The following is a 17459-nucleotide window of genomic DNA, read 5'->3' as shown; positions in this document are numbered from 1 at the left end:
AACATAGCACAAAAAGTAAGGAAATTTGTGTTTGGTAGATTATTTCTTTGTTGTAACAATGCTTCTTGGCAATAAATCTTATACCGTTGGAAAGCCTGTTTATTTCCCTTTTAAATGGTGCCACATTTGTAAGGAACATGCATTTGTGGGATGAGCAGCAGAGCTGAGTATATGGGTTGCGCCCATGAAAAATTTGCCAAATCTTCTCTGCCAATGCCAAACAGCTTATTCTGCTGTTGCTATTGACTCTTGTTTTGAGCTTCTGGTACCCCCAGGTGCTGACAAGAATGGGATGCCATCCCACAACAGTGTGTGACCAGGCTGGTGACCAGCATGAGGAGGAGGTGCCAGGCTGTTATGGCTGTGTATGGTTCTTCCACACGCTACTGTGGCTCCTGTTTATTAAATGAATAAATTGTTAAATTGCCAATATGTCTTGTTTCTTCAGACTTCAATCATCCAATCCACCAAACAACACCGAACAAGAGTCAATGGCAGAATAAGCTGTTTGGCATTGGCAGAGATTTGGCAAATTTTTCATGGGCGCAACCCATATACTCAGCTCTGCTGCTCATCCCACAAATGCATGTTCCTTACAAATGTGGCACCATTTAAAAGGGAAATAAGCAGGCTTTCCAACGGTATAAGATTTATTGCCAAGAAGCATTGTTACAACAAAGAAATAATCTACCAAACACAAATTTCCTTACTTTTTGTGCTATGTTTATATTAGCTAACCGGCAATTCAAAAAGAAACCGCTGGCTAACTTGGCACACTGCAATCAAACTCCTACCCTGCATACTATAGTACAGAAATATGGAACATGTTGGAGATCAGATCAAATCTAGAACCATTTTGTAATGTCCTGAACTTTGCACAGACCAGTCAGCTTTATGCCTGCTTTAACTGAAATATCATTTACTTGAAAGAGTCAGAGATAAAAATCAGTCATATTTAAAACCGCACAGAAATTAGGCTTTTTGAATCACCATGTCCAAGCGAACCTTTTTGCCCATCCACATTAGAACTATTTACCAACATTCGTTCTGTATCTTATGTCTTGTCAATTCCTGTGTAAACATCCCTTAGACATAGTGATAGTATCTGACTGCGCTACTTACCTGGCAGTGGGTCCCAGATTACATTTTACTCAAATCCCCTTTAATACATCTTCTCATTTTAAAACATGTCCTCTTGTTTTTTTATATGCCCATAATGGGGGAAAAAGGTTTTTACTATCTATCCTACTTGTGCCTCTCAAAATCTTATATAACTTTGAGGTCACTACTCAGCTTACATTACTCCAGGAAAAACAAGCCCAGCCTATCCAATCTCTCCCCAATCTCTCCCCAAAACTAAATTCTTCCAATCCAGGTAAAATCCTGGTGAATCTCCCTAGAACTCTTTCCAGTTCAATCACATCTTTCCTGTAGTGCAGAAGCCATAATTGAGATACTTCCTCCCAACTTGTATATTCAATACCTCATAAGATAAACGCAAGCATGCCATATGCCGTCTTCATCATCCTACCTATACGTTACCATTTCAGTGAACTATGGACTTGAACCCCAGGGTTCCTCTGCTCATAAACATTACTATACCATTTACTGTACAAGCCCTTTACCGATTTGATTTCCCAAGATGCATTATTTAGTACTTGCTGGGATTAAATTTAATTCGCCAACACTTCGTCCAACTTTCTGTCTGGTCTATATCCTGCGATTGCCTTAAATAACCTTTCCTGCTATCCACACCACAATTTTGGTGTCATATACTTAATCATTCCCCCCCACATTCACTTCCAAATCATTTATATGAACAAGGGTCCATCATCAATCTCTGTGGCCCACTACTGGACAGACTTCAAATCAGAAAATGATTATTCCACATCTTTAGTCTGCTGCCTATCAACAAGCCATCTTTGGATCCAATTATCTATCTTGTCTTGGATTCATGTGCTATAACCTTCCTGACCAGCCTCCCATGCTGTATCTATCAAATGCCTTACTACAGACTATACGGGCAATGACTAGTACCCTCCCAACCTACTTAGTTACCTCCTCAAAAGAAAGATGCAAATTAGTGAGATAGGATTTCCTGCACGCAAAGTTCCGCTGATTATTCCTGATCAGGCTCAGCCTTTCCAAATGCACATAAATCGCATACTTTCAGATTTTTTCCAATAATTTCCTTGCCACTGACGCAAGCATCACTGACTGATAGTTACCTGGCTTAACTAATTAAACAAATAAATTTAGTTAAATTTCTTCAAATTACATTTAATGTTTTTAATTAACAGCTTAGCGTTAAATGTATTTACTTTTCAGTATCTAAGTTTGATTATTTTAAAATCTTTAATTAATGAAGCAGACCTTTGTGACAGAAGCTGTTAATGCATCTCAATACATCATCCAGAAGGCTGGAATGTAACTTTAGCCTTTCCCATTTCTGACACTGATTAAACAGATCAGTTGCTTGCATTCATAATATTTACTTTGGGTGGTGGAAATACTATCAAGTCAGAAAGTCATCATTCAAAAATGTGATAAGGTATCCAGAGAATGGAACTAAGGATAGCACAGGCCCAGAACTGGTGATTTCACTTTTCTTTTCTTGAAGGACAGTTAAAAAATTATTTTCAAACAACATTATGGCATGTTGCGAACTCACATTGGGAAATGAATTTTAAGCTTCTGCTAGTTCAGAACAGAAAAGTCTATTAAAGAAGGGTGTGTGAATATTATGGCCATACCGCCATAACCTGTTAAAACAGAAACTATGGCAAATTTCCCCATAAAACAGGCAACCTCACCAGAAAAACACAGCAACCAAAGGATAGTTACGTATAAATTATGCATTAGATTATTCTATCATTTACAGTAAACCCAAGATCACAGCATCACCAAGATCAAAGTAAATTATCCAAATATCTACACCATTGCAGCCACTGTCTTGATTATTCTACCACAGGGAATAGCTTTACTTCATCTATTCCAATCAAACCCTTTAGTATCTTAAATGCTTCGATTAGATAATCCCTCAATCTTTTACTCCCAACGTGCAAAGAAATTAACGCAATACTACTTCAAGCCCTGCTTTTCATTTTAGTGCAGTTACAAAAACAAACAGGCAAGGCTCTGACAGCTACTTTTCAAAAGTGCATGGGTTTAAATGATCAGAATAAGATTGATTTTGATTGAGATGCTCCAAGACTGAATTACTCATCAACATTCTATTCTTTGTAAAAGCACAACCTTTGGGGTAACGTGTGTCATTAGAGGTGTTAGCATTTATAGTAGATTCTCAGGTTATTCAGTATTACAGTATACCTTCCCATGTGCCAACACGTGGGAAGCTTCAGGATCATGCTCATATTACGATGGAGGTGGCAGTGTGTGGACATAAGATTCACATAATAAAAACATAGAACAAAGCTGCGGTCAGTTGCTTTAATCGCTTTTTCTGATATAATCTATTCAATTCATCCCGATTATTGTCCCATCCAACTCATGGATTACATTCCTCCTTCACCCCCCCCACCAAAACCTCGCCTCACTCACATTGGTTAGAAAATCATTATCTTTGCCATCAAATCTCAAAACTTACTTTTGAAACTTCCACCAGTCACACTTACTTCTTTTCCACACACTAGTTTTCCAAATGTATGGTAGTAATACACTTTATTACTATTGCTCACTTAACTTCCCTTCAATGGTGCAAAATCTACCACTTGAAACTGCTTTTGTCCTATCCAATTCTTTCCCCTTCAAAAATTCAATACATTGTCTTATAAATGTAAACTTAACCTAATCATTAACATGTGATTTACTTGACAGTACATTCCACCATAAATCACATATCATCTATTTTGTAAATTGCAACTTATTTTACTACTGGGTCTAAATACAAGAATACTGTACACAACCATTGCTTATGAGCAACTTTTCATGAACAATAATCACCTTAATGATCTAGAATGCCCACTCAGATCACATAAATTGATTGATTTTTAAATAACCTCTTTCTTGTAATGAACCAATCCAAGTCACCTCCAATTTATTGGTCGACTGGCTTTTGCCAATAATTAGAACTATTCTATGAAAGCATCTTACCTCACAAAAGTGAACCCCTTCCATCAATGAGCTGTGGATGCGAGGGTAAATTGATATTTGGGGGCTAGTGGGTTACAGAACAATGACGGGTGAAAAGTCTCTATGCACAGGTCAATGGGGAGAGGGCAATAGTGGCAGGTGACACGAGAGCGAGGGGAACTGACAAACATTTCTGCATCCACGATGAGGTTGCTTCCCTGCTGCCAGAGTCCAAGGTGTTACAAACTAACTATATGGCAAATTAAAAGGGGAGAATAAACAGCCAAAGATAATAACATCATCGGCAAAAAAAATCACCGAGTCACCCAACACAAATTTAGACAGCACATTAAAAAGCAGGACCTCAGAAGTTATAATCTCTGGATTACATTCAAAACCACATGCCAACTAGAGGATAGGAATTGGAGGTCAGATTAGGTGGTTAAGCAAATGACAGGAGGGCAAGCTTTAGATTTCTGGATCACTACAGAAATTCCTGGGGGAAGCCAGACAGGTTGCACATTAACAAGAAAAAGTGTCAATAATTCTTGCAGGAAGGTTTATAGTTATTTTGGGAAGGCTTAAACTAAATTGAGGAAATAATCACAGAACAAATGTACAATTGTGGGGGAGAGATGATGGGAGGAATTGAAATAGGTGAAGCACTTGGGATGATCACATGGCTAAATTGCATTTGTTTAATATAAGCAATCTGATTAGAAAAGTATACAAATTTGAAATTGCTAATGGCTACATTGGAATATAGCACAGATATGATGGAATGGGTAAAGTAGGCAACTTAACATTCTAGGATGGAAAATATTCAGCCGTAATCGGGGGTGATGTAGACAAAATGGTTAATTAACCAACCAACTGTCACAGTCATGCCAATCAAAACAAAAGAAAAAGGAAACTGAAGATTAAATGCTAATGAAATACTTGTCACCAAGGATACAGAATCTTGGAAACTAGTCTCGGTATATTGAGTATTTGGATAGTAGTGTCAAGCAATATTATTTAAATGTGTGCGACAGTCACAAAAATTGGACCATAAAAGCTTGGCAAAACTCTTCAGTACTTCCAGGAACGAGTGACAATGCACAAGAACTGGGACACTAATGGCAGATAACCAAGTTTCTTTTTCAACCTTGCAAGAGACTAAAGCTGGATACAAAGAAATTTGCCGGCTTTCACAATTTGCAAGACAGTATTTTGCTCCAAAACCATAAACACTCGCTACAATAAGATCAAACTATTACAATATATGCATAGCTTGGAAATTTCTCTTCCTGCACATCAAAATCTAGACATTTTTGATCAATTCTTTTGTAATCAGCATTATTGAGTTGAAATATTCTGCTACACAGCCTCAAAATGTAAAAAAAATATGCAAGATGGAAGATGTAGTAGTGGAGTGTGACAAATTTCGGAGAAAGAAATGTGGGGAAATTCAGAGCACCACTGAGTGACAGTGACAAATGTCAGTTTGAACAAGGACATACAGCTTGCCAGGAATGCGACAGGGATGAACTAGAGTAGCCAAAATGACAAAATGTAAATTATTTTACATTTCCTAGAAAATTTAAACTTATTGCATTAGATAAACAGCGACAAATCGATAATTATTTGTCACCCAAAAAACACAGAATCCATATACCAGGATTGAGCTACTGCAATAAGGCGAAGTGTGTAATGTAACATATGATTGCTGGAAGACAAGTACAGTTAATAAATAAAAGAGTTTGTGATTAATCTAGTGAAGATGCAGCATGAGTTGTCAGTGCACCCAAGAAATGGCAAATTGATGACACGACCACAAGAACCTTTAATTGCAGTACAGCTACATTGATGCTCAACATGGTTTACACAACCCTTCAGTGTAAACTATATGATAGTCATATCTTCTAAAACGCAAAATGCAAAAATGGCAATATCTGACAAAACAGTTAACTTTAGAAAGGAATAAAATAAAAAAAGGCAAGGAACAGGAGGAATGAGCCATTCGGCTCCTCAGGTCAGCTCCATGATTAAAAGAATCATGACTAATCTATATCATTTTCCTGTTGTAAAGCCATATGCAAAAGTCCAATCTGATTTGAATGCAATCAATGATTTAGCCTTTCAGAATAAAGTATTTAATTGATTCCTCACTTTTTAAGCAATTTCTTATCCCAATGTTTTGTGACTGTATCACCTAGTTCATGTTTCATCAGCCAAGGCATATCAATCTTGCCAAGCCCTCCAAGACCTTTATGTTTCAATGGTGTAACAAAAGAGGGGTTCACAGTTTCAGGTCAAACCATCAAGTTGAAGGATAATTAACCAGAACAATGCATCTATTTCCATAACACACTGGACTGTGCTCTCTGCGGTCATCATGCCAATTCATACACATACATAACGTCTCTGCTGTTACACCAATATATGAGTTGGCAGATGGTTTTTATTCAGCAATAGTATTTATTTCAGAAAGATCACTCAGATACACCAAAATTCCTACTTTAGCTGCTCCATTTCTGAAACTTTCATCATACAGATGTCATTATTAAACTAATAATATCACTGTTCTGGTCAATCATCAATCCTTTGACTATTTAAACCATCAGCATCATATTTTGTCACAGTTGCCATATTCCACACAACCGTGATTATTAGACAAATAGACATAAAATGCTGGATTAACTCTGCCGGTTGTTTCAGGTTGAGACCCTTCATCACGTGATTATTAGACTCCTGATATTTTTAACTTAGAATTCTATCTTTTTCATTATTTTTGCAGTTCTTTCCAACCAAACATTACTCATCCCAAGCAAACTACTGGCTCACATGCACTCACATCACAGTCAGATGTTTTTCAGACATCTGAATCTCTAACTCAATTCAATTTCCTCTACTCCTTCAAGGCATCTGTTAAAACCACTTTTCAACCAACTTTTCAATTACCTTGTAACTCTCTAGATTTATGTTTTGTATTTCTTTTCTTCCCTAACAGGAATAATAGTTCGGATAACGATTGAATGAATGACAAAAGAAACTATACAGGGTGAAATAAATATAACAGAAAACAAAACTAGAGGGGATGCACACAGATTGCAGCCCAAGTTATCAAATGATTGAGAACTCTATAGAATTACAGAATAATTTACAACACTAGTGGCCTCCAGTCAATCTGCACAGCATAGTCATAATCATACTAATGTTCTTTTCTACTTTGCCAGCCCTTATTATGAACAACAGATCTTTCAAATGGATCCAAAATGTCAGTTCTCTAATATTAATCACTCAAACAATACAAAAACAAAACAATAACACAATACCTTTGAAAGTTCATCCAGATTTCCTCGCCCACGGTAACAGTTGTTTAATTACAGTAATCAATTACAGCCAATTCATTAAAATTAAAAACGGGGCAAATCTTCAACGAATAGGCTTTAAAAAAAATCACTTTTTTTCTGCTCCTAACCTATCGCGTCTACTCGATGGGACATTGAGTTTATCAGAGACAGAGACTAGATATCAGCCAATTACCGCAATGCTGCTGTGGGAGTTTGCTGTGTATAAACTGACAGTTGTTTCCCACAAAACTCTGCGACGAAAGGGCTCCGCGCCCACTATGAAAGGGGATGTTCGACGCCGCGAAGGGAACTATGGAAACGCAGCTTCCTTCCCCGCTTGCTTTAAACGGCCGGCACGGCCTGTCACACAGAGCCCGGCCTCCAGTGTAAATGCAAACGCAAGGGCTTTGGCGCTGGACAGCTGCATGCGCCTCGGGATCACCGATCTCCCCAAATCAGGAGCTGGGTCGGGCTCTCCCCGACAGTAGCAGCGCAGCTCCGCTGCCCGACCTCTGGCCTGTTTCACCGCCCGGCCGTTGCCGTCCCGTTCAGCGCTCAGTCTCCCAAGCTGACCGAGAGCCGAGTCCACTCACTCACCTGTGGAGGGCGGCCGGCATTGCCGCTGGACCGGCGCTGGGCTCCGCGAGCCCACGCGCGTGCCTCTCTCCCTCCCTCCTTTCCTTTGACCGTTAACGACGCTCGCTCTCGGCGTTCTGTGACGCCGCCATTAGCCGCTCCTGCGCGCCAGCAGCCGTCAGAGTCTCGCGTGAACCGCCGGCTCATGTCGGTGACGTCAGTGCCGCGCGTTGACGCGAGGGGTGAAGAAACGTCAACGAGCCCCAACTGTGCGGGAAGGAACGGCAAATGCTGGAGTAACGGCGGGACAGGCAGCATCTCTGGAGAAAAGGAATGTGTGACCTTCAGGGTCGAGACCCTTCTTCAGACTGAGAATCAGGGGAGAGTGAGTCTAGAGATAATGAAGGGTAAGGTGTGAAAACGACAGATCAAAGCAGACGTTGCTAAGAAAATGTAGAATGGTTTATTGTTTGCTGAGGGGAAGGTGACAAGGAGGCATAAAATCAGTTTATTAATTAAAAGGACTAGTCGGAGAATTAGGGCGAACCCCAAACTGCCTGCTACAAACACACTGGTACCATCAGAAACGGGGTTACCACTTGCTTACAGAACCTAGGAATACAAATACTAACCTAGTAATAATCTGCTTATGTGTATTTATGTTAGTTGTGGAATAGATGCCAGGACATGGTACATGAACAGGTGATAGACACAAAAAGCTGGAGTAACTCAGCAGGTCAGACACCAAGGAATAGGTGACGTTTCGGGTTGAGACCCCTCTCCAGACTGAGAGTCGGGGGAAAGGGAACGAGAGATATAGTCGGTGATGTAGCGAGATATAGAACAAGTGAATGAAAGATGTGCAAAAAAAGTAACATGGAGGTTCACGTGCATCTCTTCTAACCCCATCTCCTTTGGTGTTCCTGATGTGGACTCCTTTACATCGTTGAAACCAAGCGTAAACTAGGCAACTGTTGTGCTGACCAATTGCATTTGTTCTGCCAAGGCCTGCTAACCATTTTAACTCCCAGTCGCATTTTGACCTTTCTGTCCTGGCCCTCCTCCATTGCCAGAGTGAGGTCACAAGGAAACTGGAGGAGCAGCTGCTCATATTCTACTTGGTTAAGTTACAACCTAACAATATGAACATTGAAGGTAGACACAAAATGCTGGAGTAACTCAGCGGGACAGGCAGCATCTCTGGAGAGAAGGAATGGGTGATCATCATCATATCATCATATCTATACAGCCGGAAACAGGCCTTTTCGGCCCTCCAAGTCCGTGCCGCCCAGTGATCCCCGTACATTAACACTATCCTACACCCACTAGGGACAATTTTTACATTTACCCAGCCAATTAACCTACATACCTGTACGTCTTTGGTTGTGGGAGGAAACCGAAGATCTCGGAGAAAACCCACGCAGGTCACGGGGAGAACGTACAAACTCCTTACAGTGCAGCAACCGTAGTCAGGATCGAACCTGAGTCTCCGGCGCTGCATTCGCTGTAAAGCAGCAACTCTACCGCTGCGCTACCGTGGTGATGTTTCAGGTCGAGACCCTTCTTCAAATGCTGCCTGTCCTGCTGAGTTACTCTAACATTTTGTGTCTACCTTCCATTTAAACCTTCTTTCTAAAACAGTTCTTTCTAAAACAATATTAACATTGAATTATCCAATATCAAGTACCTAACCTACTAACACTTCTACCCCCTTTCTCCCCTCATCCCCCTCCTTCCCTTTGCCCCATTTGGATTCTCCCTTTTCCCCTTCCCTGTTCCCCTTCCCTGTTCCCCGTTCCCCTTCCCCGTTCTCCTTCCCCTTCTCTGTTCCCCTTCCATCTATACTCCATCCTCTGGCTTTGCAATTCCTCTATACTTAACATATCTTTTGTCCAACCTTCTACCAATCAAAAGCCCTCTTCATCTGTAGCCACCTATCATTTGGCAGGCTTTGGCCTGCCTCCTTCTAGCATTTCCCCCCTCCCCAGCCCCACCGCAATCAGTTTGAAGAAGGGTCCTGATCCAAAACGTTGCCTCTCCATATTCTCCAGAAATGCTGCTGTCTGGCCCGCTGAATTACTCCACCACTTTGTGGCTTTATAAACCAGCATCGACTGATCCTTGTGTCTCTAGCATTCTCTTGTTTCAGATTTCCAGCAACTGCTGTGTTTTGCATCTCACAATTTCATTCTTTTCATCTCTCTTAATTGCCCTCATTCATATATTTATTAGACTGCTCTGAAAACATTGTGTGACCTTGACAACTATGGTCTATCAGATATTTCCTTTGTTTTATCTATTATTCCCACTTTACTATTTCTAATGAGGATTCAATTACCTGAAAAATGCTAACTGTTCCTCCGTTTTTGCTCAAGGTTCCAGCATCTGCAGTCTCTTGTCCAATTCTTTTTCTTCCACCACAGATTTTGCTGATTATTTGAATATTTACTGAATATTTCCAGCATTTTCTCTTATTATCATTGTTTAATGGTTAATTCTTCATATTGTACTGCACCAATATTTACTGGACAATGTGGAAAGTGCCTCAGGATATCCTGTCTACAAAAAGGACAAATCTAATCTGCCTAATTACCACCCAGTCTACTCTCCCTTAGGAACAGTAGGGTTGTAAACTGCCCAAGCATAATATGAGATGCTGTTCCTCCAATTTACGTTTGGCCCCACTCTGACAATGGAGGAGGCCCAGGACATAAAGGTCAGTCTAGGAATGGGAAGGGGAGTTAGTGTTTAGCATCCTGGAGATCACGTAGGCCAAGGCAGACTGAGCAAAGGTATTCAGTGAAATGATCACCGAGTCTGCGCTTGATATCGCTGATATATAGTCCACAGCTGGAACAGTGGATACAGTAGATGAGGTTGGAGGAGATGAAAGGTGACCTTTAGCTCCTTGAAAGTGGTAACGCAGGTAGATAATGTAGTTATAAAGATATTTGGTGTGCTTGCCTTCAAAGGTCAAGGCATTGAGTATAAGAGTTGGGATAGCACATTACATTTATACAAAGTATTGTTGGACTACACCTTGACAATTGCGTAGTTTGAAAAAAACCGTCTGCAGATCATTGTTTTGAGTTAAAGTTCTAATTTGGGCAAAGTCAAGTTGGATGATAGCACATAATCTGTGGAATTCTCTGCCTCAGAAGGCAGTGGAGGCCAATTCTCTGGATGCTTTCAAGAGAGAGTTAGATAGAGCTCTTAATGATAGCAGAGTCAGGGGGTATGGGGAGAGGGCAGTTACTGATTGTGAATGATCAGCCATGATCACATTGAATGGCGGTGCTGGCTCGAAGGGCCAAATAGCCTACTCCTGCACCTATTGTTTATTGTCTAATCATAGCACATAATCCTTCAACATTTTCGCCACCTCCAACCACTAACCACATCTTCCCATCCCCACCCCTCATTAGCCTTTATGCAAAGGGATTGTTTTTTAAGATCAGGGAAGATTTTTGCTACAGTTGTACAGGCTGTTGGATGAGGCCACACCTGGAATACTGTACACTGTTTTGGTCCCTTTACTTCAAGGGCTCTCAACCTCGGGTAAATTTACCCTAGGGGGTAAATTTCGCCTACCCAGGGGGTAAATTTGTTGATTCTGGATTTGTACATATTGACTGACTGTGTTTGGTTCTGGTATACCTGTATCTGTTCATCATTAGTTGTTCATAAATAAGTGAAATAACATTGTTATGTGCTATTATTATTGTTATTTGAACTTAAAATAATAATGTTAAAAACAGTATTTTAAAAATTCCCCTTTGTCGGTTGCTTTATTATGGTAGAAATGTAAACTCAAATTACTGAACAAAACAGGGTGGGGGTAAATTTACTTTTGAAAAGTTGCAACGGGGTAAACAGGACAAAAAAGGTTGGCAGCCCCTGCTTTACCTAAATATTATATAGTAACATTGGGAGCAGTCCAAAAGAGATTCACCAGGTAATTCCTCGTATGAGAGAGAAAAAAGGCCAAACTATTTGGGTGTATTTATCTTGGAGTTTAGAAGAATGAGAGGTGATCTTATTCAAACATGTAAGATCTTAAGGGGACTTGACAAGGTGATGTTGAGATGTTTTCACTTGTGGGAGAGCCATCAACCAGGGGACATAAAAACAAAATAAGGGGCCACCCACTTAAAACTGAGGTGCATAGAAATTTATTCGCTCAGAGGGTGCTACATCTCTGGAAGTCTCTAGCTTCAAAGGTGGTGGAGTACATATCACTGGATATTGAGGAATTGACAGTTATGGAAACTGGAACAGGAGTTGAGGCTAGCATAGAAGAGCCATAATCATATTGAATGCTGGGATAGGCTCGAAAGGCTTTGTGGCTTTCTTCTGCTTGTCTTTTCTAGTGTTCTTGTGCTCTAAGGAACTCAATTGCCTTGATGCTCCTGTTCTTGCCTCTTGAAATAAACCTCACGCAACTGAATCGGTAAAAGCTCAATGCTCTACAAATCCTCTCAAGACTGTCAAAGGTAACTTCATCTGGCATCTAAACTTAGTGTCAGCTAAACTTAGAATTTTCCATTTTGTCAAGCACTGCACCTGTTCCATGTTGAGTCAGCTGCTACCAGTTGTTGCCTCACCCTTCCCTTCTCCCAGATTCCACAGTAGCATTTCGCAATCCTAGATCAGCCAAATTCAATCTTCTATTCAACTGAACTGCTTGCAAATACAGTACATGCATATACTCTTTGAAACAACAGAAAAACTATTATATGATAGAAAAATATTATAATAGAAGAGCTAAATCAGATTAAAAAGCAAGTTAAGAAACAAGGACATGTACAAATATTGGCTTCGAATTTCATTCACCAACTCCAATAACAAAAATCTTGCTATTTAATTTAAAATGAGTTTAATTCAGGGGTTTAAAATGGGAAATGGGTTTAAAATGTATGACATTCATCTCTTCACAAATGTCTTCCTGATAATCTCCTGCCAGAAGAACCCGGCCATAGCCCCAGAGTACCTCTGTGATCTCCCTATTTATTACTCCTGCAGGCACTATTCTTCAACTGCCTGTTCACATCCTTCTGATCAAATTGAGTTATCCCCTTGCTCCCACACGTCCCACCATTGGAGCATCTATTCATTCAGAAATAACATTCCCCTGTGGCTAAAAGAGTGCTACTTACAGTTTTGTTTATCCTGCAAGGTCTGCTGACTACTATGATTGTACCAGCACAGATAAATGATGGCAGCTTCAAGAACTTGAATATAGAAGTTGAGAGGTCATGTTGCAGTTATATAAGACATTGCTGAGACCGCATGTGGAGTAATGTGTGTGTTCAGTTTTGGGCAGCATGTTATAGGAAAAATGTTGTCAAGCTGGAAAGGGTACAGAGAAGATTTACGAGGATGTGGCCAGGACTAGAGGGTCTGAGCTATAGGGAGAGGTTGAGTAGGCTGGGACTCTATTCCCTGGAGCGCAGGGGTATGAGAGGCGATCTTATAGAGGTGTATAAAATCATGAGAGGAACAGATCAGGTAGATGCACACAGTCTCTTGACCAGAGTAGGTGAATTGTGGACCAGAGGACATAGGTTTAAAGTGAAGGGGAAAAGATTTTATAGGAATCTGAGGGGTCACCTTTTCACACAAAGAGTGGTGGGTGTGTGGGCCAAGCTGCCAGAGGAGGTAGTTGAGGCTGGGACTATCCCAACATTTAAAAAGCAGTTAAACAGGTACATGGATGGGACAGGTTTGGAGGGATATGGACCAAACACATGCAGATGGGACTAGTGTAGCTGGGACCTGTTGGCCGATGTGGGCTAGTTGGGCCGATGGGCCTGTTTCCACACTGTTTCACTCTATGCCTCTAACTTGCAATTTATGAAAAGAGGAAGTTCTGCTAACATCGACCATGTTCGGTTTCAACGTAGCATTACACGGTTAAAGTGCACAACAATGTTCTCTGAACCTCACAAGTGCACATTTTGACCTTTGTACAACTTTCATAAATAGCATTTGAGTAACTCGCATTGCTGTTCTAAAGCACTTAATGAGTAGTAAACTAATTTCTAATGTATTAACAGTCAGCCAAAGACATCTGATAAATAAGGATCAGCGGTCGCTACTGGATCAGGAAACTGGAGTGGTACCAACTTGAAATAAAACACCATGAGAAGGGACCAATACATCATAAGTGGTCAAATGCACACTACACTACTTGCAGTTAAACTAGTGATTCAGTTGTATTTATTCCAATTGAACGTACTGCAATCAGTGCTCAGAATTTGGTTTCCCACACATTGCTGATACAAATTTGCAGATTAGATATTCCCTTTGCAAAACATAGAAAAATAAGTGCAGGAGTAGGCCATTCGAGCCAGCATCGCCATTCAATACGATCATAGCTGATCATCCATAATCAGTACCCCGTTCCTGCTTTTTCCCCATATCTCTTGATTCCTTTAGCTCTAAGAGCTAAATCTAACTCTCTTGAAAACATCCAGTGAATTATAGAATATAGAATGTCATAGCAATCGTGAGTCAACAATAAATTTCACAATGTAAGAAAAATAGCCTTTCAGGTGTGTATTAGAAAAGTCTTCAATCTAAAGCATTAAGTCTGCTCCTCTATTCACATGTGCAAACTGACCCAATAATATCAATTTCCCTCCTGGGATAAATAAAGTTGTATCGTATTGTATTGTAACTTATTCCAACATTTTCTGATTTTATTTCAGATTTCCAGGTTCTGCAGTATTTTGTATCACTCAACTGCAGAATTGATTTCTTTTCCCATTTTCTTTCCTTCTCTATTAACCATCTATTTCTATTTACACCTTATTCAGACAGATCATCTGTGTTCAAACAGTCTTCATCCCCCTCACTCAACGAGGAACCACCACCACAATTGTCATTCGTTCTTTCTTGTTTTTTTCTCTCTCTGTTTTCTATCTACTCCTCCCCTTTCTGTACAATTTAAAACATGTTTGATTTCTAATATTCCTAATTTCCAATGAAAGGTCAGCATCCTGTAATTTTGTGGCACCTTCCACAATTTAGCTGTTATTGCAGACACAACTCGTTCTTAATATCCGCCACAAATAGAGACAGACGAACAGGCAAAAAGCAGAAAAGGAGGGCAAAAGATAAAGGGAAGAGACACATCGACATTTTTATCAGGCACACCGTGTTTCAGCAGGGAGTCCCACTCTACGATACGATAGAACTTTATTTATCCCAGGAGGGAAATTGATCTGCCAACAGTCATAAAAACAGAAAACACTTGAAACATGAAATTAAAGTGGCGAGTGAAAAGGATTGGGCATGTGCAAAGATTTGGGATGCGGAGGGGGGGGAGGGTAGGGGAAAGGGGAGTCAGTCGCAGTCTATCCCATCAAGTCAAGTTAAGTCAATTTTATTTGTATAGCACATTTAAAAACAACCCACGTTGACCAAAGTTGTGTGTTTTTTTTCATCAACTGCTGTCACAACGGGAACCCAACGGGTCCACAGGTCGTCTGCGCTATCGTGTACCCTTTTGGCTGCTTTCTGCCCAACCAATTGTTCAAGCACTTTTGATTGTAACATGCGCCTTAATTTAGTTCAATAAAGAAACTGACAAGTTACCAATATCGTCTAATATATTCTTTAGTAACTTGTCAGTTTCTTTATTGAACTAAATATATATATATATGCTGAACCTTTTGTGTTATGGGTTTTACAGAGTACTATGTTTATATATCTGTTGTGTTGCTGCAAGTAAGAACTTCATGGCTCCGTTTTGGGACATATGAAAATAAAACACACACTCAAACACACTCAGATACCACATAATCAATTCCGAACCACAGATCTTTGAATAGTTCACATGGTTCAAGACACACATGAATCAAAGAGAAAATAATTGAACCAAGCTAATCATGTATTTTCAGTGCTTTGATGTGAACTTCCTGTTTGTCTTGCAGGATACGATGGCCCACTTGACAAAATAAAACAGATGGAGTCCTTTCCACATTCCAGCGGCTCACCAGATAGCACATGGGTTCCTCCTGCATATTAGGTGACACACTTCTTGTAACTGATGGCATCATGGCTATGAAAGACATATAAGTAGCAACATGTCCTTCATAAAACCTCCTCCCCATGACCAACATGTGTTTTGTCAATGTGTATCTGCTTGTACACTGGGCATTCCGCATAATAGCACCTTCTCCATGCTTTTCACTTTGATTTGCATTGCAAGCATCAGGGGCTAACACCCCGCCTAATACCTCCTCACCATGATACCCCCTGTGCAGAAGCACCACTTTTTAGGAGAGATTACTGTGCCTGACACCATCAATTATCAGGAAACAGACTATTGACCAACATCTACTACAAACCTATGGACTCCCATAGCGATCTAGACTACACTTCTTCCCACCCTGCTTCCTGTAAAGACTCTATCCCCTCCGTCTACGCCGCATCTGTGCCCAGGATGAGGTTTTCCATACCAGGGCTTCGGAGATAGCCTCATTCTTTAGGAAATGGGGGATCCCCTCTTTCATTATAGATGAGGCTCTCACTAGGGTCTCCTCGATATCCCGCAGCTCCGCGCTTGCTCCCCTCCCCCCATTCGTAACAAGGACAGTCCCCCTTGTCCTCACCTTGTCCGCTGTTCCAGGTGTCAACTTCTCTACATCAGCAAGACCAAGCGCAGGCTTGGTGATCGTTTCGCTGAACACCTCCGCTCAGTCCGTCCAAACTCACCTGATCTCCCGGTTGCTCAGCACTTTAACTCCCTCTCCCATTCCCAATCTGACCTTTCTATCCTGGGCCTGTTCCATTGTCAGAGTGAGGCCCAGCGCAAATTAGAGGAACCTGGGTAGTTTGCACCCCAGCGTTATGAACATTGACTTCTCTAACTTCAAATAGCCCTTGCTTTCCCTCTCTATCCCCTCCCCCTTCCTAGTTCTCCCACCAGTCTTACTGTCTCCGACTACATTCTATTTTTGTCCCGCCCACTCCCTTGACATCAGTCTGAAAAAGGGTCTCGACCCGAAACGTCACCCATTCCTCTCCAGAGATGCTTCCTGTCCCACTGAGTTACTCCAGCATTTTGTGTCTACCATCAATCATCAACTCAGACACTAGAACCCCATGGGATAAGCAAACTAGTTTAGAGATATGTTTCAAATGCCATTAGTGGTCTGAAATTAGGTTAGTGCGTTAAAGAAATTTAAATAAAATCAGAAAAAGCTGGAAAGTAGGTCAGGCAGCATCTGTGGACAAAGAAGCTGAGTGAATATTTCATGTTAGAGATCCATCGTGATCCAAGTTAAAAAGTGAGCAAATGGGTTAGTTTGAAATTACAGAAAGATTGCAGGAGAGACGGTTAGAACAAAAGGGCTCTCTGAGACAATGAGGACAAGATTCGGGATACATTGCTTATGAAGTCACTCGATGAGGGAAAATAGAAAGACATTAAAAAAAAGGGACATGTAA

The 17459-nt window shown here is 40.7% G+C and overlaps 2 protein-coding genes across 3 annotated transcripts in view; one reads left to right on the top strand and one right to left on the bottom strand.

Annotated features, from left to right (window-relative positions):
- The window catches only part of cep350 (centrosomal protein 350), a 130040-nt gene extending 121878 nt beyond the window's left edge, over positions 1 to 8162 (bottom strand). For both annotated transcript variants that reach the window (XM_078407457.1, XM_078407458.1), the window contains exon 1: positions 8025 to 8162. The gene's annotated coding sequence lies outside the window, so the exon portion shown is untranslated. The remainder of the gene's footprint in view (positions 1 to 8024) is intronic.
- Positions 8163 to 8218: 56 nt separating this feature from the next.
- Positions 8219 to 17459, top strand: part of LOC144597827 (nucleus accumbens-associated protein 1-like) — a 49829-nt gene continuing 40588 nt past the window's right edge. Inside the window, exon 1 of the mRNA XM_078407460.1 lies at positions 8219 to 8410. Within this exon, the coding sequence (XP_078263586.1) occupies positions 8404 to 8410 (7 nt within the window). The 5' untranslated portion in view covers positions 8219 to 8403. The remainder of the gene's footprint in view (positions 8411 to 17459) is intronic.

Source organism: Rhinoraja longicauda, chromosome 11 (genome assembly GCF_053455715.1).
Source record: "Rhinoraja longicauda isolate Sanriku21f chromosome 11, sRhiLon1.1, whole genome shotgun sequence".
NCBI lineage: Eukaryota > Metazoa > Chordata > Chondrichthyes > Rajiformes > Arhynchobatidae > Rhinoraja > Rhinoraja longicauda.
Note: the sequence above shows the minus strand (reverse complement) of the source record. Positions and strands in the feature narration are given on the sequence as shown.